The 26,482-nt window shown below is 41.9% G+C and overlaps 1 protein-coding gene and 1 long non-coding RNA gene across 3 annotated transcripts; both read left to right on the top strand.

Annotated features, from left to right (window-relative positions):
- Window positions 1–545: 545 nt before the first annotated feature.
- LOC118362722 (uncharacterized) lies at window positions 546–8,816 on the top strand. The gene is made up of 3 exons (XR_004821256.2): window positions 546–809; window positions 6,489–6,625; window positions 6,804–8,816. It is a non-coding gene; the product is annotated as an uncharacterized LOC118362722 (long non-coding RNA).
- Window positions 8,817–10,845: 2,029 nt separating this feature from the next.
- Window positions 10,846–26,395, top strand: LOC118357840 (lysosomal acid phosphatase-like). 2 transcript variants are annotated; one of them, XM_035735157.2, is made up of 11 exons: window positions 10,846–11,021; window positions 12,185–12,280; window positions 12,514–12,600; window positions 13,058–13,210; window positions 13,357–13,455; window positions 16,122–16,211; window positions 18,289–18,421; window positions 19,628–19,716; window positions 20,095–20,201; window positions 21,198–21,373; window positions 22,799–26,395. In XM_035735157.2, the coding sequence occupies exons 1-11, from the start codon at window positions 10,908–10,910 to the stop codon at window positions 22,927–22,929; spliced, it is 1,275 nt and encodes a 424-aa protein (XP_035591050.1). In that variant the 5' UTR covers window positions 10,846–10,907; the 3' UTR covers window positions 22,930–26,395. The 2 variants fall into 2 exon arrangements, with proteins under 2 accessions (XP_035591050.1, XP_035591057.1); XM_035735164.2 differs by lacking the exon at window positions 10,846–11,021 and adding an exon at window positions 11,871–12,023.
- Window positions 26,396–26,482: the final 87 nt, after the last annotated feature.

Genomic DNA, 26,482 nt, shown 5'->3' with positions numbered 1-26,482 from the left:
GTCTTAGTGCCAGCATTGGTCTAGGGTGGTAAATAGACGGCTACGAATAATATAGATGAGAACTCTCTTGGTAGATAGTGCGGTCTACAGCTTATAAGGTATTCTACCTCAGTCGAGCAATACCTCGAGACTTCTTTAATATTAGACATCGCTCACCAGCTGTTTTTGACAAAAAGACACACATAAGATATTACAGTTCTTAATGTCCCGTTGGTAGGATAATCGTAATCGTAGGTCATCAATTTTATTTTCCAATGATTGCATGTTAGCAAGTAGAACTGATGGCAGTGGGAGTTTACTCACTTAAATACAGATTCTCAAAAGGCAGCCCGTTTTGCATCCTCTTTTTCTCTGTTGTCACGCCCTGACCATAGTTTGCTTTGTATGTTTATATATTTTTGTTTGGTCAGGGTGTGATCTGAGTGGGCATTCTATGTTGTATGTCTAGTTTGTCTGTTTCTGTGTTTGGCCTGATATGGTTCTCAATCAGAGGCAGGTGTTAGTCATTGTCTCTGATAACCATATTTAGGTAGCCTGTTTTGTCATTGTGGGTTATTGTCTATGTGTAGTGTTTGTGTCAGCACGATTGTTCATTAGTGTCACGGTTGTTGTTTTGTAGTGTTCAGTTTTCCCATTAAAATGACGAATACTTACCATTCCGCATCTTGGTCCTCCTCTCTATCTCCAGATGACAACTGTGACATCGGTCTTTCCTTCACGCAAATGATGGGGATCTGGGCCTGTTCCCGGGAGAGCGGTACATCTTTCTCGCCAGACTCGTTAAAGGTAAAAGCTTCTTCCAGTTTGTGGTGAGTAATCCCAGTTCCGATGTCCAGAAGTTATTTTCGGCCATGAGAGACTGTAGCAGAAACATTATGTACAAAATAAGTTACAAACGACGCAAAAAAAAATTTACGAAATAGCACAATTGGTTACGGGCATGTGAAACGTCAGCCATCCTCTTCAGCACCATCTTAACATGTAGTCAAGTTCAACTGCCGGAGTCAGTTGGAGCGCTGGGGCTCTCTTTCTATTCAATTTAATTCAAAGGGCTTTATTGGCATGGGAAACAATGTTTACATTGCCAAAGCAAAATAAATAAACAAGAAACAAAAGACAATTAAACAAGGGGGAAAAACAAAAAATCACAGTGAACCTTACACTCACAAGTGTTTAAAAGAATATAGACATTTCAAGTATTGTATTATTGACTATGCAGTGTTGTAACAATGTGCAAGTAGTAGTAAAGTAGATAAATATCTCTCTCTCCCTTTCTCAATGTATTTCTCCCTATAAGCGTGCTCACTCTCTCCTCTTTCAATTTTCAATTTAACGGGCTTTATTGGCATGGGGAAACATGTTTACATTGCCAAAGCAAGTGAACTAGATGATAAACCAAAGTGAAATAAACAATAAAAAATGAACAGTAAATATTACACATGTTCCTAAAGAATAAAGACCTTTCAAATGTCATATGTCTACATAGTGTTGTAATGATGTTCAAATTGTTAAAGTGCAAAAGGGAAAATAAATAAACATAAATATAGGTTGTATTTACAATGGTATTTGTTATAAACTGGTTGCTCTTTTCTTGTGGCAACAGGTCACAAATCTTCCTGCTGTGATTGCACACTTGTAATTCACCCAATAGATATGGGAGTTCATCAAAAGTGTACTTGTTTTCGAATTCTTTGTGGGTCTGTGTAATCTGAGGGAAATATGTGTCTCTGGTTATACATTTGGCAGGTTAGGAAGTGCAGCTCAGTTTCCACCTCATTTTGTTGGCAGTGTGCACATAGCCTGTCTTCTCTTGAGAGCCAGGTCTGCCTTCGGGGTCAAAGATTTCCTTAATTTTGGGTCAGTCACGGTGGTCAGGTATTCTGCCACTGTGTACTCTCTGTTTAGGGCCAAATAGCATTATAGTTTGCTGATTTTGGGGGGAAATCATTTCCAATGTGTCAAGTTATTATCTTTATTTTCTCATGATTTGGTTGGGTCTAATTGTGTTGCTGTCTTGGGGGTCTTTTTGGTGTTTTACGGTGTACAAATAGGATATTTTTGCAGAATTTTGCATGCAGAATCTCAATTTGGTGTTTGTCCCATTTTGTAAATTCTTGGTTGGTGAGCGGACCCCAGACCGCAATGGGTTCTGTAACTGATTCAAGTATTTTTTTTTGCCAGATCCTAATTGGTATGTCAAATTTTACGTTCCTTTTGCTGGCATAGAATGCCCTTCTTGCCTGGTGTCTCAGATCGTTCTATCTTTGTGGAAGTTACCTGTGGCGCAGATGTTTAGGCTGAGGTATGTTTAGTTTTTGTGGGCTCTATGGCAAAGGTGTCTAGATTGTGTTTGTGGTCCTGGCAACTGGACCTTTTTTGGAATACCATTATTTTTGTCTGAGATTTACTGCCAGGGCCCTGGTCTGACAGAATCTGTGCAGAATATCTAGGTGCTGCTGTAGGCCCTTGGTTGGAGAGAAGCACCAGATTATCAGCGAACAGTAGACATTTGACTTAAGATTCTAGTAGGGTGTGTGTGTGTGTGTGTGTGTGTGTGTGTGTGTGTGTGTGTGTGTGTGATATTTTTCCGCCAACACTACTTTCCATCAAATTGAGTCGAAAGCTTTTTTGAAATCAACAATAGTATGAGAAGACTTTGCCTTTGTTTTGGTTTGTTTGTTTGCCAATTATGGTGTGCAAGGTGAATAAGTGGTCTATCGTATGGTAATTGGTAAAAAGCCCATTTGACATTTGCTCAGTGCATTGTTTTCGCTGAGGAAATGTACGAGTCTGCTGTTAATGATAATGCAAAGGATTTTCCCAAGGTTTCTGGAGACTCATATCCCACTGTAGTTATTGGGGTCAAATTTGTCTGCTTTTGTGGATTGGGGTAACCGGTCCTTGGCTCCAAATATTGGGGAATATGCCAGAGCTGAGGTTGATGTTTTAAAGAGTTTAAGTATAGCCAACTGGAATTTGTGGTCTGTATATTTTACCATTTCATTGAGGATAACATCAACCCCACAGGCCTTTTTTGGGTTGGAGGGTTTGTAATTTTGTCCTGTAGTTCATTCAATGTAATTGGAGAATCCAGTGGGTTCTGGTAGTCTTTAATAGTGGATTCTAAGATGTGTATTTGACAATGTATATGTTTTTGCTGTTTGTTCTGTGTTATAGAGCCAAAAAGATTGGAGAAGTGGTTTATCAATACATCTCTGCTTTGGATAGAACTCATTCATGTTGTTTATAGTTTTTCAATTTTCCCAGAAGTGGTTCGATTCTATGGATTCTTAAGTTTCATTGAGCTGATTTCTGATGTGCTGTTCCTCCTTTTTCCATAGTGTATTTCTGTATTGTTTTAGTGATTCACTGTAGTGAAGGCGTAGGCTCAGGTTTTCTGGGTCTCAACAGTGGGGAGAACAAGTATTTGATACACTGCCGATTTTGCAGGTTCTCCTACTTACAAAGCATGTAGAGGTCTGTAATTTGTATTATAGGTACACTTCAACTGTGAAAAACGGAATCCAGAAAATGATATTGTATGATTTATAAGTAATTATTTTGCATTTTATTTTTGCATAAGTATTTGATCACCTACCAACCAGTAAGAATTCAGGCTCTCACAGACCTGTACGTTTTTCTTTAAGAAGCCCTCCTGTTCTCTACTCATTACATGTGTTAACTGCACCTGTTTGAACTGTATAAAAGACCTGTCCACACACTCAATCAAACAGACTCCAACCTCTCCAAAATGGCCAAGACCAGAGAGCTGTGTAAGGACATCGGGGATAAAATTGTAGACCTGCACAAGGCTGGGATGGGCTCCAGGACAATGGGCAAGCAGCTTGGTGAGAAGGCAACAACTGTTGGCGCTTATTATTAGAAAATGGAAGAAGTTCAAGATGACAGTCAATCATTCTCAGTCTGGGGCTCCATGCAAGATCTCACCTCGTGGGGCATCAATGATAATGAGGAAGGTGAGGGATCAGCCCAGAACTACACGGCAGGACCTGGTCAATGACCTGAAGAGAGCTGGGACCACGGTCTCAATGATAACCATTAGTAACACACTATGCCGTCATGGATTAAAATCCTGCAGCCCACGCAAGGTCCCCCTGCTCAAGCCAGCGCATGTCCAGGCCCGTCTGAAGTTTGCCAATGACCATCTGGATGATCCAGAGGAGGAATGGGAGGTCATGTGGTCTGATGAGACAAAAATCTAGCTTTTTGGTCTAAACTCCACTCGCCGTGTTTGGAGGAAGAAGGATGAGTACAACCCCAAGAACACCATCCCAACCGTGAAGCATGGAGGTGGAACCATCAGCATTATTTGGGGATGCTTTTCTGCAAAGGGGACAGGATGACTGCACCGTGTTGAGGGGAGGATGGATGGGGCCATGTATTGCGAGATCTTGGCCAACAACCTCCTTCCCTCAGTAAGAGCATTGAAGATGGGTCGTGGCTGGGTCTTCCAGCATGACAACGACCTGAAACACACAGCCAGGGCAACTAAGGAGTGGCTCCGTAAGAAGCATCTCAAGGTCCTGGAGCTGGAACTCCGTATTGCCCAGCGACGGCCCCGAAACCTGAAGGATCTGGAGAAGGTCTGTATGGAGGAGTGGGCAAAAATCCCTGCTGAAGTGTGTGCAAACCTGGTCAAGAACTACAGGAAACGTATGATCTTTGCAAACCGGTTTCTGTACCAAATATTAAGTTCTGCTTTTCTGATGTATCAAATACTTGTCATGCAATAAAATGCAAATGAATTACTTAAAAATCATACAATGTGATTTTCTGGATTTAAGTGTACCTATGATATAAATTACAGCCCTCTACATGCTTTGTAAGTAGGAAACACTGCCGATTTTGCAGGTTATCAAATACCCACTGTTTTTGGTTGGATACGTTTCTTTGTTTGTTTTTTAGGTTTTTGCATTCTTCATCAAACCATTTGTCATTGTTAATTTTATTAGGCTGTCTGCTTGAATTTTTAGATTTGATAGGGAAGCTGAAATGTCAAATATACTATTAGGTTTTCTACTGCCAAGTTCACACCTTCACTATTACAGTGAAACATTTTGTCCAGGAAAATGTCTAGAAGGGATTGAATTTGTTGCTGCCTAATTGTTTTTTGGTAGATTCACACTACCTTCCTTCCATAGCATTTCTTAATATTATTCAGTTCCTTTGGCTTTGATGCCTCTTGATTGAGCAAAGCTCTGTTCAAATAGAGTGACTTTGCTGTGATCTGATAGGGGTTTCAGTGGACTGACTGTGAAAGCTATAAGAGACTCTGGGTTGAGGTCAGTGATAAAGTAGTCGACAGTACTACTGCCAAGACATGCGTTATAGGTGTACCCTCGAAGCCTACCATTGACTATGTACATACACAGCATCCGACAGAGCTGCAGGAGTTGTGACCCGTTTTTGTTGGTTATGTTGTCATAGTAGCACACATGAGGGCATTTCTCGATGTTGAGATTATTTCCTCATTAATTTCTAGCCAGATGTAGAAATGTTCATGTTTCGACTAATTTAATTAGTGGGTTAGGTCTGCTCTATACCAAATTAGCATACCCCCTGAGTCTCTTCTGTTTCACACCTGGTAGTTTGGTGGATGGAACTACCAGCTCTCTCTAACCTAGAGGGCAACCAGTGTGTCCATCTCCTTTTATACTATGTTTCTTGTAGGATGACAATGTCTGTATTTTCAATTCCTTTGAAGTCTGGGTTCCTGCTCTTTAGGCCAAAGGCAGATGACCTCAGACCTTGTATATTCCAGGATGAGATAGTAAAAGCTTTGTGTTCCATAGTGTCTAGTATTGTTTTTGTGTGGTTTAGGCCCGGAACTTCACAGTAGCTGTGAGCAGAGCATGTTGAGCATTTGATATACATACCTGTAAGGTCACAGGATGGGGCTTGGGGGGTGTAATAGTGGGCGTTAGGCCTGTAGCTCTGCTCACGGCCTGGGCATATGTCCTGCTGTCATGTTGCGGTCCTTGCTGCAGGGGTGGGGGCATTGGGTAGGCAGAAGAGGCATAGGTCTGATATGGGGGGCCTATATAGTGTGGCCAGGGTTTTCTTCGTGTGTCTTAGCTGGTTGGGGTGTGGCTGGTTATTGCTGTGGTCTAGGTGTAGGGCCTCTCGGTGCAGGTCCTTCACAGGGGGGTGTTGCAGATCTGCGAGGGTGTCTCACTGGTCTGGGCAGGGTGTCCGTTGCTCTGTTGCTCCTGTGTGAGGTCCTGGGGCTACGCTTGAGAAGCTCGCCAAAAAGACAGAAGGCTACTCTGGGGCCGACATTAGCATCATCATATGAAATACCCTCATGCAGCCTGTCAGGAAAGTGCAGTCAACCACACAATTCAAAAGTAATTTAAACACATGATATAGGAACTCAATTGCAGTCGACTCTTGTAAACCACACTGAAGGTGTATCGCTTTCTCTACTATTGAGATTTAAGAGTTTGTTGTTTGTGATGGTACTCTAGGTGTGAGGGCCGTCCCGTGCCAGCAGTCAATTAAAGGTGGATGACCAACCCCGTGCTCGCCTGGGGACCTGGCTGCCATAGAATTGACCTGGATGGATGTACCTAGCGACAAGTTGCTGATGCCCATTATCTGCGTGGTGAGAAACATACATTCACAACAGACACACTCCCTATGTTCACTGACATTTACATTCACTGCTCAAACATACTGGAACATGCTGTTTCAACATGCACGTCTGTCTCTCAGATTTGTGTAATTGCTGAACCGTGCTCATGATTTTGTTCGTCCTCTCGGTGTTTGCCTCTGCCCTCCAGTCTGACATGCTGCGCTCACTATCCTTCAGGAGACCCACAGTCAACATGGAGGACTTGTTCAAGGTCATGAAGTTCATTGAGGACTTTGAACAGGAAGGCTGAGAGGTTTCACTATCATGTCTCTCCTCTAAACCCCCGTTCGTACAACCTTTTGTCAAAAAGTTGCTACAGTATTACAACGTTAAACTCTGACTTGTTCGACTAATCTACATTGGCAAGAATGATGGATTTAAAAAAAATGTATATTCTTTCCCTACGCTATTGGACAGTCCTGAAGACTGAAAGACTGTATTTATTTTATTGCCATCCTACACTTTTACAGTGAGTACAGAGCTCATCATTCAGTGGGGAAGGTGTTTGCATTTTAATTTGTTTCTGTATTTTTCATAATTTGTCAGTCCTTTTCTTTTTCTGGTTTTGAACATTGAAAATAATAGTTCCACGACAGACATTATCATTGGGGTGGCAGGTAGCCTAGTGGTTAGAGCATTGGGCCAATAACCAAATGGTTGCTGAATAGAATCCCTGAGCTGACAAGGTAAAACTCTCTTGTTCTGCCCCTGAGCAAGGCAGTTAACACACTGAATGCATTCTGGGTGCTGAAGATGTGGATGCTGATTATGGAAGCCCCCCGCACCTCTCTGATTTAGAGGGGTTGGGTTAAATGCGGAAGACACATTTCAGCAGAATTCATTCAGTTGTACAACTGACTAGGTATCCCCCTTTCCAATACTGTTGCCATAATAGTATTGATGTCTCTGTATACAGTGCATTCGGAAACTATTCAGAACCCTTGACTTTTCCAAATGTTTTCGATGGGGTTGAGGTCAGGGCTCTGTGCAGGCCAGCCAGTCCTTCTGTGGCTCAGTTGGTAGAGCACGGCGCTTGTAACGCCAGGGTAGTGGGTTCGATTCCCGGGACCACCCATACGTAGAATGTATGCACACATGACTGTAAGTCGCTTTGGATAAAAGCGTCAGCTAAATGGCATATATTATTATTATATAAGTTATTCCAACGATCTCAACAAGCTTTTGTAATATCTGTATAGACCTCGCTTTGTGCACGCACAGAATCGTCCCGAATGTCATTGTATGCTGTAGCGTTGACACTGCCTTGGGGCAGTTAGCGTTCTCCTGGCATCCGCCAAACCCAGCTTTGTCCATCGGACTGCCAGATGGTGAAGCGTGATTCATTACTCCAGAGAAGTCCAATAGTTTCAAGCTTTACACCACTCGCCGACGCTTCGCACTGCTCATGGTGATCTTAGGCTTGTCTGCGGCTGCTCGGCCATGGAAACCCATTTCATGAAGCTCCAGATGAACTGTTATTGTGCTGACGTTGTGTCCAGAGGCAGTTTGGAACTCAGTAGTGAGTGTTGCAACCGAGGACAGAGGATTTTAATGCGCTTCAGCACTCGGCTGTCCCGTTCTGTGAGCTTGTGTGGCCTACCACTTCGCGGCTGAGCCGTTATTTCTCCTAGAAGTTTCCACTTCACAATAACAGCACTTACAGTTGACCAGGGCAGCTCTAGCATGGCAGAAATTTGATGAACTGACTTGTTGGAAAGGTGGCATTTTATGATGTGCCACGTTAAAAGTCACAGCTCTTCAATAAGGACATTCTACTGCCAATGTTTCTCTGGAGATTGGTATGGCTGTGTGCTCGATTTTATAAACCTGTCAGCAAAGGATGTGGCTGAAATGTCTGAATCCACTAATTTGAAGGGTTTTCCACATACGTGTGTGTACAGTAGTTGTGGGTCTATCGGATCAGTAAATCTGAAGTCGGTTCTGGTTCCAGAGGGGATCTCAATGCTGTTACACATAGCCATGTTAACCAAGTTACCCTGAATTAAAAAAGATGCGTGTTATTATTTCATTTTAACTTTACATTATACCTTGTGTTAAGACTGACTACACACTTTCCTTATTTATTTCTGTCCACAACTTTTGAAACAAGTAATAATTAAACACACTGTCTTTCCAATTGATGTAAACTTCCACACAAATATTAATTTAAAAAATCAAAATACCTTCACACTGTATGTCTGTTTTAACAATGTAATAATATATACAATTTAGCAAATGCTTTTATCCAAAGCGACACAGTAATTTCTGCTTACATTTCATGTACGGGGGGCCTGGGAATCGAACTCACAACCCTTGCGGTGCAATCGCCATCCTTTACAGGACCACACATTTATAATGTAATGCTTGTTTATAACAGTCAATAAGTGAGAACAGTATATAGTAGTGTAATTGTTTACAACAATGTACAGCACATCTACCAATGCACAGATGCGTTTGAAGAGCCTATTTTGTTTTCAAAATCATCAGACCCCTAACTGGGAGCAGCCTGGGGGACATCAACGGAATGGAAATTAAACTATTTCAGATAATTAAATATCAATGTATTTATATGTAACATTATTGTTGAATAAACATTTTGTTGCCCCCTTAAGATATGTTTTTGAACTGAATTTATCTTTTACTTCTATTACCCACATTGGCAGAGTACCAATTTACAAATAACCACTAGAACTCTACAATAAGCTGGTACTAGTACCCCATGTATATAGCCAAGTTATCGTTACTCGTTGTGTATTTATTCCTCTTGTTATTTTATATTAGTACATTTTTCTCCCTGCATTTTCGGGAAGGGCCGTAAGTAAGCTTTTCACTGTTAGTCTACACCTGTTTAAAAAAAATATTCAAAGTCTCTCAACCTAGTTAAATAGTATGAAAAGGGTAGAGTAGGATCCGAGAAACGGAATGCATCTTGAATCACTGGAGAAGTCCATGAGGTAGGGTTCTTTGCCCATAGCAGAGAGATATTTGGGTGTGTGAGACTTGACATCAGAGTTATAGGGTGTGTTAAGTGGTGACGTCCCATCCCTTCAGGTTATTGGCATGCGGTAGGACTGCTATGCTTTATCTTGGCCAGGTCGCAGTTGCAAATGAGAACCTGTTCTCAACTAGCCTACCTGGTTAAATAAAGGTGAAATAAAAAATAAAAAACACTTAACCCTCCTGCTGTGTTCTGGTCGAATTGGACGGAAGTTTTCTCTCTGAAAAGTGTAGTTCATTTAATCTGATTGTCTTGTGTCCACACAGGCCATCTGAACACACAAATACATTTAGATGATTTTCATTACATTTTGGGTGTTTTATTTAACTTTTGTACACCTGTGGTGTTGCCGGTCAAAATAACCGGTCATTAGAAATGAAGGGGTAAGACTACAATTAGTGTGTAAAATTGAGTTCAGGCACATGTACATTCATCGGATGAACACACTTCCTCTCCCAGACCCCCACATGTGTGTTTGAGCACACGCTTCCAAGGCAACCCCCACAGGAACCTTTCCCCAATTGAATCCGTTTCCCAAACGGGAACCACACCTGTTGGCATTCTCACATACAATCGCAACATTGTTTCAATAATATAACTTTTCTGTAGGCTCTGGCATATATAGCTTTTGAGGCCTTGCTCCCAATTAATTCTGTGGCAGCGCAATGACCGAACAATCATATCTTTGTTCGTGACACTGGTGAGGAGGAGAGAGTCCTTGTCAAACTTTGACACAACGTTGTCTGATAAATAGCACTATCTTTCATCTGAGTATTTGTTACGGTCAAAATAATCCATACATTATGCTTCTTACTCAAACGAGTTGTATGAGCTCAGATCAATGAGGCCTACAGACCATAAATAGCACATAGAAGTTCAAAACTTGTAATGTTCACAAGAACTTAAGTTGATAAAAAAGATCATTATGTGATAATGTATGTATTATGGATTTATAATCAGCTATAATGGGGTGGTCGTTTTGGACCGGGAACACAGAAATAGTTAACATGAAAAGAACACAACAGGAGGGTTAAATAGTGGAGTAGGGTGGTGTTATTTTAATTGTATTACATTTTTAAAAAATGTTTTGTGAGTAGTGTTAAATGGTAGGGTATTTGTTTCAAGCAAAGTACAAGGGAGTTGTACTCCAGTCTAGCAGGTGGCGGTAATGCAACATATTGGATGCCAACCGCCGTTGAACCTCCTCGAAGAAGAAGTTTACAAATATATTTTTAAGGTTGTATTATATAGCTAATGTGTTCAAGTAACCGGACGTTGACGATGGACTCCACTGTACTGCTTCTATTGATAATGTTCGCTGTTTTAGGTAAAGTTGTTGGAGACAGAAGACTGAGATTTGTAACGGTGGTGAGTATGCTGATAGCTAGAAGAGAATCGCTGATTCTCGATACTTATATTTCCCAAACTAACTTTAAACATCAGCAATCTGAGCAGCAAACCCGATCGCTGCAGCTGTACATAGCCCATCTGTAAAATAGCCCACCCAATCTACCTACCTCATCCCCATATTGTTTTTATTTACTTTTCTGCTCTTTTGCACACCAGTATTTCTACTTGCACATCACCATCTGCTCATCTATCACCCCAGTGTTAATTTGCTAAATTGTAATTACTTCGCTACTATGGCCTATTTATTGCCTTACCACCTCACGTCATTTGCACACACTGTATATAGACTTGATGTTTTTTTGTGTTATTGACTGTACGGTTGTTTAACCCATGTGTAACTGTGATGTTTGTGTCGCACTGCTGTGCTTTATCTTGGCCAGGTCGCAGTTGTAAACGAGAACTTGTTCTCAACTAGCCTACCTGGTTAAATAAAGGTGAAATACAAATCATACGGTTGACTTGCAAGTTGACTTGTTTAGCTGAATTTCGCCAGCTAGCGTTAACTTGTGTGTGCTAACTAGTGGTGTGTCGTGTTCGTTTTAAAGTAAACTGGCTTGATACGCAGTCGTCTCTGACGGTCATTCTTCTCTTTAAATGTTATACAATAAGTGAACTGGCAAAGTTAGATACTAACTCTAACTACCTAACATAGCTAGCTGGAATATGTAATGTTACCAAAAGAGGAACTGACGTTAGCTAGCAACATTGTTTTGCTATAGGCTAGCCTGGTAAACGTTATCGAGTCTGGACAGTTAGTGTTGTGTAACGTTATCTAGATAACGTTAAGCTAATACGGTTTCACTGTTGCCTGTTTTTATTATTATTTTTTTTGGGCTGTACAAGCTACTATGTGACTCCAATGACTATTTAACGTAACGTTAACTAGCTGACTAATAAAGGTCACAAAGAAGAGAGAAATTATTGGATGAACAGCAACACTGGATTGTTGACTTTGCTCTAGTAAGTGTGGCTATGTTAATGCGAGACAAAATACACATTTATTGAGTTTAGCCTAATTGTGGTGTAGGATCCTGCTTGTGCTGGACATGGGAAAGGCTAGTCCAACCAGTTTGTCACTTGCCTAGAATGAAATGTTTTTTTAAAATATTTTCTTTACCTAGCTCTACCGCCATGGTGACCGATCCCCAGTCAAAGCCTACCCCACTGATCGCTACCAGGAGAGCTCTTGGCCACAGGGCTTTGGACAGCTCTCGCAGGTAAAGTTTAAAAAATGATCAAGTACTGAATTACACTAGCCTGAAATCCAGAACCTGTTTTGCAAACGTTAATCTCTTTGTACTCGGTGTCATGCGAAAGCAATGTTTAGCATGACACTGAGTGGAATGATCCCTCAAACAAACTGGTACCCAAGCATGAGGAAGAATCCTGATGCACTGACGGGTGTGGTTCTTGCTGTACTAATAGCACACCATTTCTGGGATCTCTACAGGAAGGAATGAGGCAGCACTTTGAGCTGGGACAGGTCCTGCGGAAACGCTATCAGGGTTTTCTAAATGACACCTATGACCGACATGAGGTAATTTATGGTTTAGTTCCTTGTTGAAACTATGATGGTCTCACAGACTCATTTAAATTAGAAATGCAAATTGGATCATGTGTATTGCCCAGGTTAAACAAACTGTGGACTCTTCCAAAAATGCACTCGGCTCCTGAGTGGCGCAGTGGCCTAATGCACTGCATTTTATTGCAAGAGGTGTCACTACAGTCCCTGGTTCGAATCCAGGCTGTATCACATCTGGCCGTGATTGGGAGGCCTATAGGGCGGCACACAATTGGCCCAGCGTCGCTCGGGTTTGGCCGGGGTTGGCCGTCATTGTAAATAAGAATTTGTTCTTAACTGACTTGCCTAGTTAAATAAAGGTTTAAGAAGAAAAATCCAAGTAAAACCAGCTCAAGGCTGTAGCCACTGAACTGCAAAAGGAAGTATTTTGTTTCAATGATAACCACTACCCCTCCTATTGTTCTTTGTCTAGATTTCTGTGAGGAGCACAGACTATGACCGGACCTTGATGAGTGCAGAGGCCAACCTGGCAGGATTGTACCCTCCCAATGGGTCACAGGTCTTCAACCCATCACTGGAGTGGCAGCCTATTCCTGTTCACACTGTACCCCTGGATGAGGAGAGGGTGAGCAGGGTGATGAGGTCTTGGGTGATATCCAAAGATGGACAACAGCCACAAAATAAAGAAATTCTGAATATGATTTTGTTTTAAATAGTACGTTATTGGCTACCTCTATACTAATGTACACATCTAAAATGTATCTATTTCAGCTTTTGTCATTTCCCATTCCGGATTGCCCTCGTTATAAAATCCTCATGATTGAGACTGAACGCACAGCAAAGTACCTCAACATGACATTTCTATACAAAGTAAGTGGCACTGCAGTCACTGGAATTAGGGTGATGACTGGCTGAGACTCGAGACTTATTCTTATGAAATGTGATTACCTTATCATTAACTGTCTGCTATGGTTTGAGTCTTCACAATTCATCTTTAGATTCATCACGCCCCTAACCCCGCTTGACCTAAAGTCATGAAATTCTCAACATAGGTGCCACCATGGCGGACCCATTAGGTCTGCCATGGTGGATCTTCCACTATTTAGAGAAACACTAAAAACGCTACTCTTCTGGCACCGAATGGCCGATCTTCACAAAACTTGATAAGTGGCATCTATGGACAAAGGTCTCTCAATGCAATACTTTCCAGACTAGTACCTAAAACAACATGGCCGCTATTGACCAGTAAACATTCACATGGGCATGGTCTGGCTCATAAATGCATATACAGTGCATTTGGAAAGTATTCAGATCCATTGACTTTGTCCTCATTTTTAAAATTGTATTCTTATTCTAAAATGGATGAGAATTATTTTTAAATAATCCTTAACAATCTCCACACTACCCCATAATGAAAATTGGCAACTGTATTAAAAATAAACACATACCTTATTTACATAACTACTCAGACCCTTTGCTATGAGACTAGAAATTGAGCTTGGATGCATCCTGTTTCCATTGATCATCCTTGAGATGTTTCTACAACTTGATTGGAGTCCACCTGTGGTAAATTCAATTGATTGGCCATGATTTGGAAAGGCAAACACCGGTCGGTCTATATAAGGTCCCACAGTTGACAGTGCAAAAACCAAGCCATGAGGTCAAATGACTTGTCTGTAGAGCTCTGAGACAGGATTGTGTCAAGGCACAGATCTGGGGAAGGGTACCAAAACATTTATGAAGCATTTGAAGGTCCTGAGGAACATCGTGGCTTCCATCATTCTTGAATGGAATTAGTTTGGAACCACCGCCATCATTCTTAAATGGAATTAGTTTGGAACCAACAAGACTCGTTCTAGAGCTGGCTGCCCGGACAAACTGAGCAATCGGGGGAGAAGGGCCTTGGTCAAGGAGGTGACCAAGAACCGGATGGTCACTCCGACAGTGCTCCAGAGTTCCTCTGTGAAGATGGGAGAACCTTCCAGAAGGACATCCATCTCTGCAGGACTCCACCAATCAGGCCTTTATGTTAGAGTGGCGAGATGGAAGCCACAACTCAGTAAAAGGCATGTGACATCCCGCTTGGAGTTTGCCAAAAGGCACCTAAAGGACTCAACCATGAGAGAAACAAGATTCTCTGGTCTGATTGAATTCTTTAGCCTGAATGCCAAGCGTCACGTCTGGAGGAAACCTGGCACCATCCCTACGGCGAAGCATGGGGGTGACAGCATCATGCTGTGGAGACATTTTTCAGTGGCAGGGACTGGGAGACAAGTCAGGATTGAGGCAAAGATGAATGGAGCAAAGTACAGAGAGAACCTGGATGAAAACCTTCAGAGCGTTCAGGACTTCAGACTGGGACTGGGACTAAGGTTCACCTTCCAACAGTACAACGACCCCAAGCACACAGCCAAGACAACGCAGGAGTGGCTTTGGGACAAGTCTCTGAAAGTCCTTGAGTGGCCCTGCCAGAGCCCGGACTTGAACCCAATCGAATATCTCTGAAGAGACCTGAAAATAGCTGTGCAGCGATGCTCCCCATCCAACCTGACAGAGCTTAAGAGGGTCTGCAGAGAAGAATGGGAGAATCTCTCCAAATACAGGTGTGCCAAGCTTGTAGTGGCATACCCAAGAAGACTCTAGGCTGTAATCGTTGCCAAAGGTACTTCAACAAAGTACTGAGTAAATGGTCTGAATACTTAAGTAAATGTGATATTTCAGTTTTAATAAATTAGCTAACATTTCAACAACAACAAAAAATGCTTTGTCATTATGGGTATTTTGTGTAGATTGATAGGGGGGGGGTACTACTTCATCAAACTTCATCAATTTTAGAAAAAGGCTGTAATGTAAGAAAATGTGGGAAAAGTCGTGGGGTCTGAACTTTATGAATGCACTGTAAATCAGTCAAGGATATTTGTAACACTTTATTACACACTGCAAACACTGTCAAGACACAACATGTACAAGAACATTCATATCGAACACAGTGGTGCTAGAGTGGGCACATGTTTACATCGCTTAATCTATTTTACTCAGTCTGATCTTTTGGCACATGTTCAGGGATATGAATCTAGCTAACCCACGTGATATCTCAGATGGCACTGGCCCGATATTGACAACTTGGCTGAATGATGCGTTTTGCCTTAGAGATCTGTCATTTTCAAAATTGCACGGATTGGCCTAGGGGGGTGCAGCATCACTTGTGCTCCTTCTGTAGCTCAGTTGGTAGAGCATGGCGCTTGTAATGCCAGGGTAGTGGGTTCGATTCCCGGGACCACCCATACGTAGAATGTATGCACACATGACTGTAAGTCGCTTTGGATAAAAGCGTCTGCTAAATGGCATTTATTATTATTATTATATATTACTTGTGGGGGACAACATGTTTGCTGCTGCCTTGTTTCTACCTTGTTTTGAATTTCTTCTCCATCACTTGCCAACCACACATGTTGAGCTGTCAAAGCGGTGTCAACAATTTTAACTTTGAATGCCCCTTGTCTAGATTATCATTGTTTGATCCTTTGCTTTTACAGGATCTAATAGCGACGGTACGGGAGAAAACTGGTCTGAAGAACACCACCATTGAGACTGTTTGGAGTGTCCATGACACCCTGTTCTGTGAGGTAAGCAGCGTATTACCTACAATAAACTCAGCAAAAATAGAAATGTCCTCTCACTGTCAACTGCGTTTCTTTTCAAACTTAACAAGGTGTAAATATTTGTATTGAACATAAGATTCAACAACTGAGAGACAAACTGAACAAGTTCCACAGACATGTGACTAACAGACATGGAATAATGTGTCCCTGAACAAAGTGGGGGTCAAATGTAACAGTCACCAGCTGCATTAAGTACTGCAGTGCATCTCCTCACGGACTGCACCAGAATTGCCCGTTCTTGCTGTGAGATGTTACCCCACTCTTCCACCAAGGCACCTGCAAGTTCCCGGACATTTCTGGGGGGAATGGCCCTATCCCTCACCCTCCGATCCAACAGGTCCCAGCCGTGCTCAATGGGATTGAGATCCGGGCTCTTCGCTGGCCATGGCAGAACACTGACATTCCTGTCTTGCAGGAAATCACGCACAGAACGAGCAGTATGGCTGGTGGCATTGTCATGCTGGAGGGTCATGTCAGGATGAGCCTGCAGGAAGGGTACCACATGAGGGAGGAGGATATCTTCCTTGTAACGCACAGCGTTGAGATTGCCTGCAATGACAACAAGCTCAGTCCGATGATGCTGTGACACACCGCCCCAGACCATAACGGACCCTCCACCACTCAATCAATCCCGCTCCAGAGTACAGGCCTCAGTGTAACGCTCATTCCTTCGACAATAAACGCCAATCTGACCATCACCTCTGAGACAAAACCGCAACTCGTCAGTGTATAGCTTTTTTTGCCAGTCCTGTCTGATCCAGCGACGGTGGGTTTGTGCCCATAGGCAATGTTGTTGCCGGTGATGTAAGGCAGGTCCTCACCAGACAACAGGCCTACAAGCCCTCAGTCCAGCTTCTCTCAGCCTATTGCGGACAGTCTGAGCACTGATTGAGGGATTGTGCGATCCTGGTGTAACTCGGGCAGTTGTTGCCATCCTGTACCTGTCCCGCAGGTGTGATGTTCGGTTGTACCGATCCTGTGCAGGTGTTGTTACGTGGTCTGCCACTGTGTGGACGATCAGCTGTCCGTCCTGTCTCCTTGTAGCGCTGTCTTAGGCGTCTCACAGTACGGACATTGCAATTTATTGCCCTGGCCACATCTACAGTCCTCATGCCTCCTTGCAGCATGCCTAAGGCACGTTCACGCAGATGAGCAGAGACCCTGGGCATCTTTCTTTTTGTGTTTTTAAAGTAAGTAGAAATGCCTCTTTAGTGTCCTAAGTTTTCGTAACTGTGACCTTAATTGTAAGCTGTTAGTGTCTTAATGACTGTTCCACAAGTGCATGTTCATTAATTGTTTATGGTTCATTGAACAAACAATGGGAAACCGTGTTTTAAACCCTTTACAATGAAGATCTGTGAAGTTATTTGGATTTCTACAAATTCTTTGACAGGGTCCTGAGTTTGGCTATAATTCCTTATAGTTGTATCACTTTGCTTACTATCAATGTAGAATATATTGCGAAACATTACAGAATTTCCACTGTACAGTTTGCCATAAATCATGCAGATTGAGTCCATGTTAAACTTTTAAGTTAGGATGTGAAATGTTCCTACAGCCAATGTTTTAGCTAGCGAAGGAACCACAGTGGTTTATGGAAGTGAAAACAGAACTGTGACCCTGTGGCTACTCAGCCTTGTGACCGTTGCGACGTGAGGGAAGTCATGCTTTACTCTGGTCAGCTGAAATAAACCTGCCATGTAGAAACATTTGGGAAGGGCTGGGGAGACACAAAGGCAGCAATGTGGTCATTCATTGTCTCCAGCCAGATTAAAACTATTTATTTGTATATCACAAAACTTGTTAATCAAGAAATGTTGCCTATAACTACTTTAATTTCATTGGTGGTTATATTGTTAACCTTGTTTTATTGGCTGTTCTACACTGTAATGGTAGCAATATCATACTATTTTACTTTAGAGACGGACAACAGCATGTAGATTGAATGGTATTATTTTCTTACTAACATTGTTGTGTAGTTTCACCTCGATTCAGTGTCATGAGCATATTGGGGGTTTTTGTTCTCCATATGGCATTTCAGGCAAGGCACAACATGACCGCTCCTGACTGGGTGACCCCTGAGATCATGGATGATCTGAGGAAGCTCAAAGACTTTGGCTTTGAAATCCTGTTTGAGGTCTACAAGCATCAGGAGAAAAGCCGTCTCCAAGGAGGTACTGTCAGAATGGGAAGGGCAGAAACGTGTTTCAGCTTAGCTATCTACATTTCCTTTTGCATGTGCTATTTAGTGATGGCCATGGCTTCTGTCAGAGGTAACTGTCCCGTCCCACTTCCCTGGTTTCCTTTTCCCCACACCTGGGCCCAGTTTTTTTATTTTATTTTTTTCTCCAAAAGTTCTATCTGGATTTCACCTGTCGGATAGGTTTAAATGTATAGAATGAATAGAACAGATGAATGGAGACTCCTGTTCTATTTTTAATGCGTTATTCCTATCCGATTTGCCGAAATCCGGATAACTTTAAAAAAAACTATGGGCCCTGAAGATTCCAAATCACATTTTGCTCATGTTTCGTCACCTCTACTTTACGCGCAAATATTTGTGGTCACCCTCCCTTTTAAAAAAAAAAATTCTCTCTGTCAATCATGAAATTATAATTATTCAGGTTTTACTGGTGAAACGTCCAAGCAGCATCTGCATACCAACCATTTGGTATCTCAATCAGATTCATGGGGATAAGCATTTAGATCTTCTTGAGGTAGCCTACAGTGAGCACATTTTTGAGAATATTGTTTTAACATATTTCAGTCAAAGCACACATTTTGTCTTGTGGTGTGTGCTGTTGGGTTTTGGCCACATGAGAGAAATGTGACTGTTTGCAGAAGGAGGTGGTGTTTATTGTCTTACACTAATGTTATACAATAGTATTCTACATAACATAATTGAATATAATACCATCATTATGTGCTCTTGCAGACATTGATTCAGCTTTGATCTTACTTTAGTAGATAAGCACCATTTGCCAGAGAAGCCTGTGCTCTACGAGTAGAGTACAGGCTGTGTGTAAAGTAGAGGATCCCGCACATGTGCAGAAGCTTTGGGACCTTCAGCTGTCAGGAAGAGGGGTCCAGAAAAATTGGATTGGCAGCCACTCTGTTTAGTTATTGCATTTCATCATATGGCCCTCAAATATGAAAGTGATTAGAGATTTGAATATGCATTCATACATCTTTGGCTTAGTACGCTCATCTCAAACAATTAAACTATTTTGCACATCATCGTGATGAAGACTAGCCCCACAACCACCATTGACGTCAGCTGATGTTTTATGTAATGGCAATAGGAATGAGATGAGAGATGGCATATCTTCTCATTGTCTACTTAACTGCTAACTATAGGCTTTTACTACTCCTTCAAATAGGTGTCCTCTTGGGTAGCATTGTAAATAACATCTCGGAGTCTGCACTTCCCGACTCCAATCGCCGTCTGAAGATGATGATGCTCTCTGCGGTAAGCTTTTAAATCTTGTGCATGATCTCCTTTTTACGTGGATGCCTTGGACTGTTTGCTGCAAGTTGTTCATCTAATGCAGGGACGGGCAACTGGTGGCCCATGCGACCGGCAGCCCCCATTTTTGTAGCTGTCACTCAATTAGCCCATGTCGGCACATTTTTGGGGGGATTGAAAGTTAACTAAACTTGTAGTAAGCATGGACAAATTACTGTCCGGGTGGGGCCAATGATCATCAGTTATCATATTAACAACTGCAAACATTTTCTCTCTTATGGCAAAATGTGTAGAATTGCAGCAAACGTAAAACGGCCACATTTTTTCTACGCCCCGTGGCAAAATGTGCCGAATGCATGAGTCTTTTGTGTTACTTTTCAGCACGACACCACCATTGTGGCTCTGCAGTCAAGTTTGAGTATCTTCAATGGAAAGCAGCCGCCCTATGCCTCCTGCCACATATTTGAACTCTATCAAGAGGACAACGGGTAGGTTGTACTGTGATGGAATAAGACCCTTGTTAATAGCTATACCAAACTGTGTGTAGTTATATTATACTGTGTTATCTTGTGAACTGGCTTAGATAAGCAACGTTTGGTCAAATAAAATACAAAATTCAGTACCAGTCATGATTGAACACCTACTCGTTCAAGGGTTTTTCTTTATTTTTACTATTTTCTCCATTGTAGAATAATAGTGAAGATAACACATATGGAGTCATATAGTAACCAAAAAAAGTTCTACGACTACTGGTTGTTTCTTTGCAGCAATTTGACCATGAAGGCCTGATTTCACGCAGTCTCTGAACAGTTGATGTTAAGATTTGTCTGTTACTTGAACTCTGAACCATTTATTTGGGCTGCAATTTCTGAGGCTGGAAACTCTAATGAACGTATCCTCGGTAGCAAAGGTAACTCTGGGTCTTCTTGATGGTTTTTGCAACTGCACTTGAAGAAACTTTCTTGAAATTATCCCGGATTGACTGACCTTCATGTCTTAAAGTAATGATGGACTGTTGTTTCTCTTTGCTTATTTGAGCTGTTCTTGCCATAATATGGACTTAGTCTTTTACCAAATAGTGCTATCTTCTGTATACCACCCCTACCTTGACACAACACAACTGATTGGCTCAAACGCATTAAGAAGGAAAGAAATATCACAAATTAACTTTTAACGAGGTACACCTGTTCATTGAAATGCATTCCAGGTGACTACCTCATGAAGCTGGTTGAGAAAATGCCAAGAGTGTGCAAAGCTGTCATCAAGCAAAAGGGTGGCTAATCTCAAATATATTTTTATATTTTTTGGTTACTGCATGATTCCATATGGGTTATTTCATAGTTTTGATGTCTTCACTATTATTTTACGATGTAGAAAATAGTACAAATAAATACCTTGAATGAGTAGGTGTCCAAACTTTTGACTGGTGCTTATATCTGATTGAGATCTGCTGTCAGTCTAATATGGGAGTCTATCCCATCTAGATCATTCACAGTGGCCATGTTTTATCGCAATGACACCACAAGAGCGCCTTACCAACTGGCTATACCTAGCTGTGACCTCTTCTGCCCCCTGGAGGACTTTGTGCGCCTCACCAAACCATCCATCCCAGAGGATTGGGACAGGGAGTGCATGGTTGAGTCTCCTACAAAGGATACAGGTATGATGGGAGTAACATGGGCCGTTTGAAATAGAGCCTCGAAGCAATAGAATGTGTTGAATAAGGGTTATTCCACTTTAAAGGGATACTTCGGGATTTTGCCAGAGGCTGTTTATCTACTTCTCCAGTGTCAGATGAACTCGTGGCTACCATTTTATTTTTCTGTCTCTGTGTGCATTTTGAAGGAAGTTGCAAACTAGCATTACCCATAGACTTCCAGTCATTGCGCCAGTTAGCATTTGCTTGCAAAACTACCTCTAATTTCCTTCATACTGGACACAGATACATAAACATGGTATCCACGAGTTCACCTGACTCTGGGGAAGTAGATAAAGGGCCTCATTGCCACAATCCCGACGGTATCCCTTTAATTAAAATGGTGCAAAGAAAGAGGATTTTGAAACCTACCGTCTCAGATTGTTCTGAAACGGTTTCTGTAGTTAGAAACAGATAAGCATTCATTCAACATTTTGTTGAAATGTAATTTGATCTCTGAGAATTTAACCTAATTAATTGCACCTAAATTGGCCATTTTTTTCCTGTTGATAGGGTGCATATATTCTATATAGTACCTCGCATCCAATTTGGACCAAACATCTTCCTATCAATGAGTAAGATATTCAAAACAATTGTCAAAAGCCACCTATAGAGCCCCTCTACACCAAAACCACCCCAACAACAGAATACATTTTTCTTTGAGATGTATTAATGCAGGGGTTCCCAAACTTTTTGGCTATAGAGGCCCCCCAGCGCATGCGAGTTCCACATCTATTTCTATGGGCATAAGCACTGTTCACACCACTCTTGTTGGTGGAGTCAAGTCATATATAGCTCTCTAAGGTATGCAATAACTGACAAGAGCAAAACTGATAATGCTCTATCCAATTTTGAAATTGCACCTTGTGCATTCTACATATTACAACTTTCAAGAGTAAGTTAAAGCTGTACTGAGTTCCTGGTAATACCATTATGTATGATGGGACATAAAACAACTTTAATGACTAATTTACCTGAACTGGTGGGAAGTACACTACCAAATTCACTGGGATTACATATAATGACAAAACAATACTCACGCTGCAGTTCAATACTATTTCTGGGGGTGATTTCTCATGTTTTACACATTGGTAGGAAGACGTTTGGACCAAATCATATGTTGGGTACTATATTTATTAAATATATTATGAATCCAATTAAATTAAAATGGCCAATTTTTGGGTGCAATTAGCTGAATTTTTCAGAGATCAAATTATATTTCAACAAAATAAAGTTGCAGGAATGCTTATCTTACGTTTCTAACTGCAGAAACTACTTCAGAAATATCTGAGATGGTGGGTGTCATGGCTTGCTGATTTGGCATGGAACGACTAATAATGTGTGTGACATATCTACTGTGTCTTTCTCTGTCTCTGGTCCAATCATCAGAGGTGGTCATCGGACTAGCAGTTTGTGGCTGTTTGCTCTTCCTCCTTATCGTCCTCCTGCTCGCTGTGCTTTGTCGGCAACGTGATCCCTCCGACGGCTACAGTCACATTCACAATGAGATTGAATCTTGACAAAAGTACAAACTCCACCGTAGGCAGGATTCCTGGGAGAATGAAGATGTTGTTTGAATGCCTCCCAGCTCTGCCCTCTGGTGGGGGATGCAGGAAAAGGGAACACTAGACTCCTTTTTAGTGCAACTTTTTACATAAAAAAAAAAAAGGATAAAATAATTTTCCTTCAAAGGGGACTGTGACCTTTCACCAAAAATGCACAGAAACTTACTGGGGAGGACAAAGGTTATCTAGTCTTCTAGTCAACTGTTGTCATGGTAAGTATTCTTAAGCTTGTGAATGAAGTTGGTTACTGCATTCGGACAAAAATGGCTTTTTTAAATGTTTTCAAATACTACTTGCACTCATGGGTCCAAGTCACCTGACCAGCATTCTTACAAAATGTGGACCACTGGATGCTTCATGCTTGTTTGATTCTCCACTTGGAGAATAATGATCATTGTGACACTGAACCCGAGGACTGCTTGTGCTTCATTCTTTCCAAGGAACAGATTTTGGCCGACTGTACTGCGCATTCTTCTACCAAGTCATTTGATAAAGAATACTATTAATTTCCTCTGGTGGTGATTGTCATGGTACTTGGAGAAGCCTTAACATCATGGTAGTCTTGGTAAAGGCTTTGCTCTATATGTCAGAGGCATGTACTACTAACAAGCCTGTCATGCTTTGTGCCTAGGGCTGTTAGATTTAATTTAAGGCACGGTAATTCATTTATTTGCTGAAAAAGCTACATGTATCTAACAGTGTGACTGCCCTCTTTCTGCTCTTTTAAAACTGCCTCTGAGGTTTAGACCTTATTTTTTTAAGGAACGTTATGTTTTCTTTTTAAAGTAAAAATAAAATAAAAAATATTACAATATAAATACAGTATGATACCTTCAAGTTAGTGAGTGCAGTGTCCCCCACTGAGTTCCCATCAAACAAGTCACTCCGACCAAGTTAAAGACAGCTTCAGGTTGGATATTCAACGGATATCTGCCTGTAGTTTTCCTTACATCCAGCAACCGCAGTTAGGAACGGTCAACCGTGACAAATCACATTTTTCTAATTTCAATAGCTCTTTAACCGTTACTCCTAAAACTTTCAAAACTGGTTATAGCTAACCTGATGGCATAGACACACATTGCACACTTTTTTTGTGTGTCAATTTTAAATCTCACACTATTTTAAATTATCTATTTTTTTTACATTTCAATAGGTCCTTGGTTATGTGACCTGACTTCAAACAAGGTTCAGAATGTACACTCAGCGGGCCTACACATTGCACACCCTTTAGTTAGTCCATTTTAATCTCACAAGATTTTACATTAATGTTCTAATTTCATTAGCTCCTTGGTCATGTGACCTGACTTCAAAACAAGGTTCAGAATGTCCAATGACTACCCTTGTATATTGCACACTCTTTAGTTTATCCATTTATCCACGATATTACATTTAATTTTTCAAACTTTATCATTTAAATTTCTCCTTGGTAATGTGACAGACTGACCTCAAACTACTTTCAGAATGTCCACGGACTGGCGCCACGAGGCATCCAGTGCGGTAATGCGGCCGATCCCGGAGAAGCTGGCGGGAGCCCTGGAATGGGTTTGCCACGAGGGAGGGGCCCAAGCCCTGGAAATCGTTGCTGTTTCGGCGGCATTCGGTGAGCTCTCCCTGGCTCTTGAAAGTCCGGGGGAGAGGGTGTAAATCTCACGCCGGGCAATATTACTTTACTATATCCGCAGCAGGTCTCCAAGGTGAACAGGCTCTGGCATGTTATAACAATGTAGGTAAGGGAAGTTGGCAGAAAAGATGCGTAACTTCGGGATAAGGATTGGCTCTAAGGGCTGGGTCGGTCAAGCTGGGGTGCGAAGTGCGGCTGGGCTCGAACCGCGGCTGGGGGAGCAGTCCCTCCGTCACCCTCCTCTCACCACCATTTAATTGTGTGGTCCATCTTGTGGCCTCGCAAGGGGCTGCGTGCTGGGATTCGTTGGGATGGTGTCTGTCGGCGGGCCAAAGGCGGACTGGTGGGGGGTACGGCGGATCTCCAGCTATGGCGCTCGCCTGCCCCACGCATTGTAGGTGGCGAGGTCGCCTCAAGTCTAGTGAGCGTTGAGGAGGAGACTAGACCCAATGGCCCTGCATTGCATGGATCTGGCTCATGCCTTATGAAGTGGGGAGAGGTATCTCCAGCTTGTCTGGGGAGGGAAGCCAACATCTGTGGGTAGTACCATCCATGCCCAGGGATTTGTATGTAGCAGAGCAGCTCACTCGCTGCAATCTATTGAAAGTCAGCCCTCGATCCTCGAGCACTCAGGCCATGGATGTTGGTGTGGGGACAGCAGAAAAAAGCGGGCGGATCACCCAGAGCCTGTTTTTGAATTACCACGTGCACAGAGCCTGTTTCGACAGCGGGACTGTAGACGTTTTAGTAATTCCAGGGAGTAAGCCAAGGGAAAGGGGTGTTGACCGGGTAGAGAGAGTAGGTGTGAAGGTCTGTAGTTCCAGGGAGTAAGCTATACACACTCAGGTCCAGGGAGAGGGTGGGCAGAGAGTATAGGCCTAGAGACCAGGAATCAGAGGTCACCAGGTCAATAGGGGGCCTGCTTGGAGGTCAGGAAGGCCCAAGTGAATAGGTGTGTGACACTGTCCTTCAGGGGTGCAGAGCAGGCAACTTAATGTAAAATCGTTTGAGATGAAAATGGACAAACTGAAGGGTGTGCAATGTGTAGGCCCACTGAGTGTACATTCTGAACCTTGGAAGTCAGAAGGTCACATGACTAAGGAGCTATTGAAATTCAAATGTAAAAAAAGTTTGTACATTGTTTACGCCCCCTAACTAATTCAACTAGGAATACAAAATGCTGCTCACATGTTTATTAGCTTTGGAAAGTGAATTAATGTCCAAATCGTGAAAATAAGACCTGTGCTGTAACAAAATCTAACCATGAATAAAAGTCCAATGTTGGTAGTGACTGCCCATTACTGCTTAACATGTATTAACCATTATTCATATTACTTTACTGTAATTTTAATCGCTCCGCACTACCTGTAATTTAATTTGCATGTGTTCATCCCATTGTGTTTTCATGGGCAATGAGTAATTTATAATAGGGCCTATTGTTTAACCAGACATCTGATTCAAGTTGTCCAACTGGTTTTTGTAGACATCATGGCCCCAATAATCATGTCTCCATTTTATCACATCGCTACATGACAGACTGGAGAGTAATTCTTATCTGTAATATTTTGTGTTAAATCATGAACAATTGGTTTCACCGTGCTTGAATTATGCTGTTTAACATAATCATTCATGTCCTGATATGCTGGAAATTAGTTGTAAGAATTTTTTGCACTGGGAATTCTCAATACTTTGTATGATTTGTGTCACTGTTTGTATGTGGATTGCTTAAACTGCATTTTGAGTTGTCTTATCAATAATGTTGTTTTTATTGCATCTTTTCAATAAATTCTAATGTAATAAAATTTGTTTGGGTTAATACTTGTTCCGAAAGCTAGGGGGATGTACAGGTAACTGATCAAATGTGTCTTTAATTGGGCATTGGGCTGC

Source organism: Oncorhynchus keta, chromosome 2 (genome assembly GCF_023373465.1).
Source record: "Oncorhynchus keta strain PuntledgeMale-10-30-2019 chromosome 2, Oket_V2, whole genome shotgun sequence".
NCBI lineage: Eukaryota > Metazoa > Chordata > Actinopteri > Salmoniformes > Salmonidae > Oncorhynchus > Oncorhynchus keta.
The sequence above is the reverse complement of the archived record's forward strand: the minus strand, read 5'-3'. Positions and strand labels throughout refer to the sequence as shown.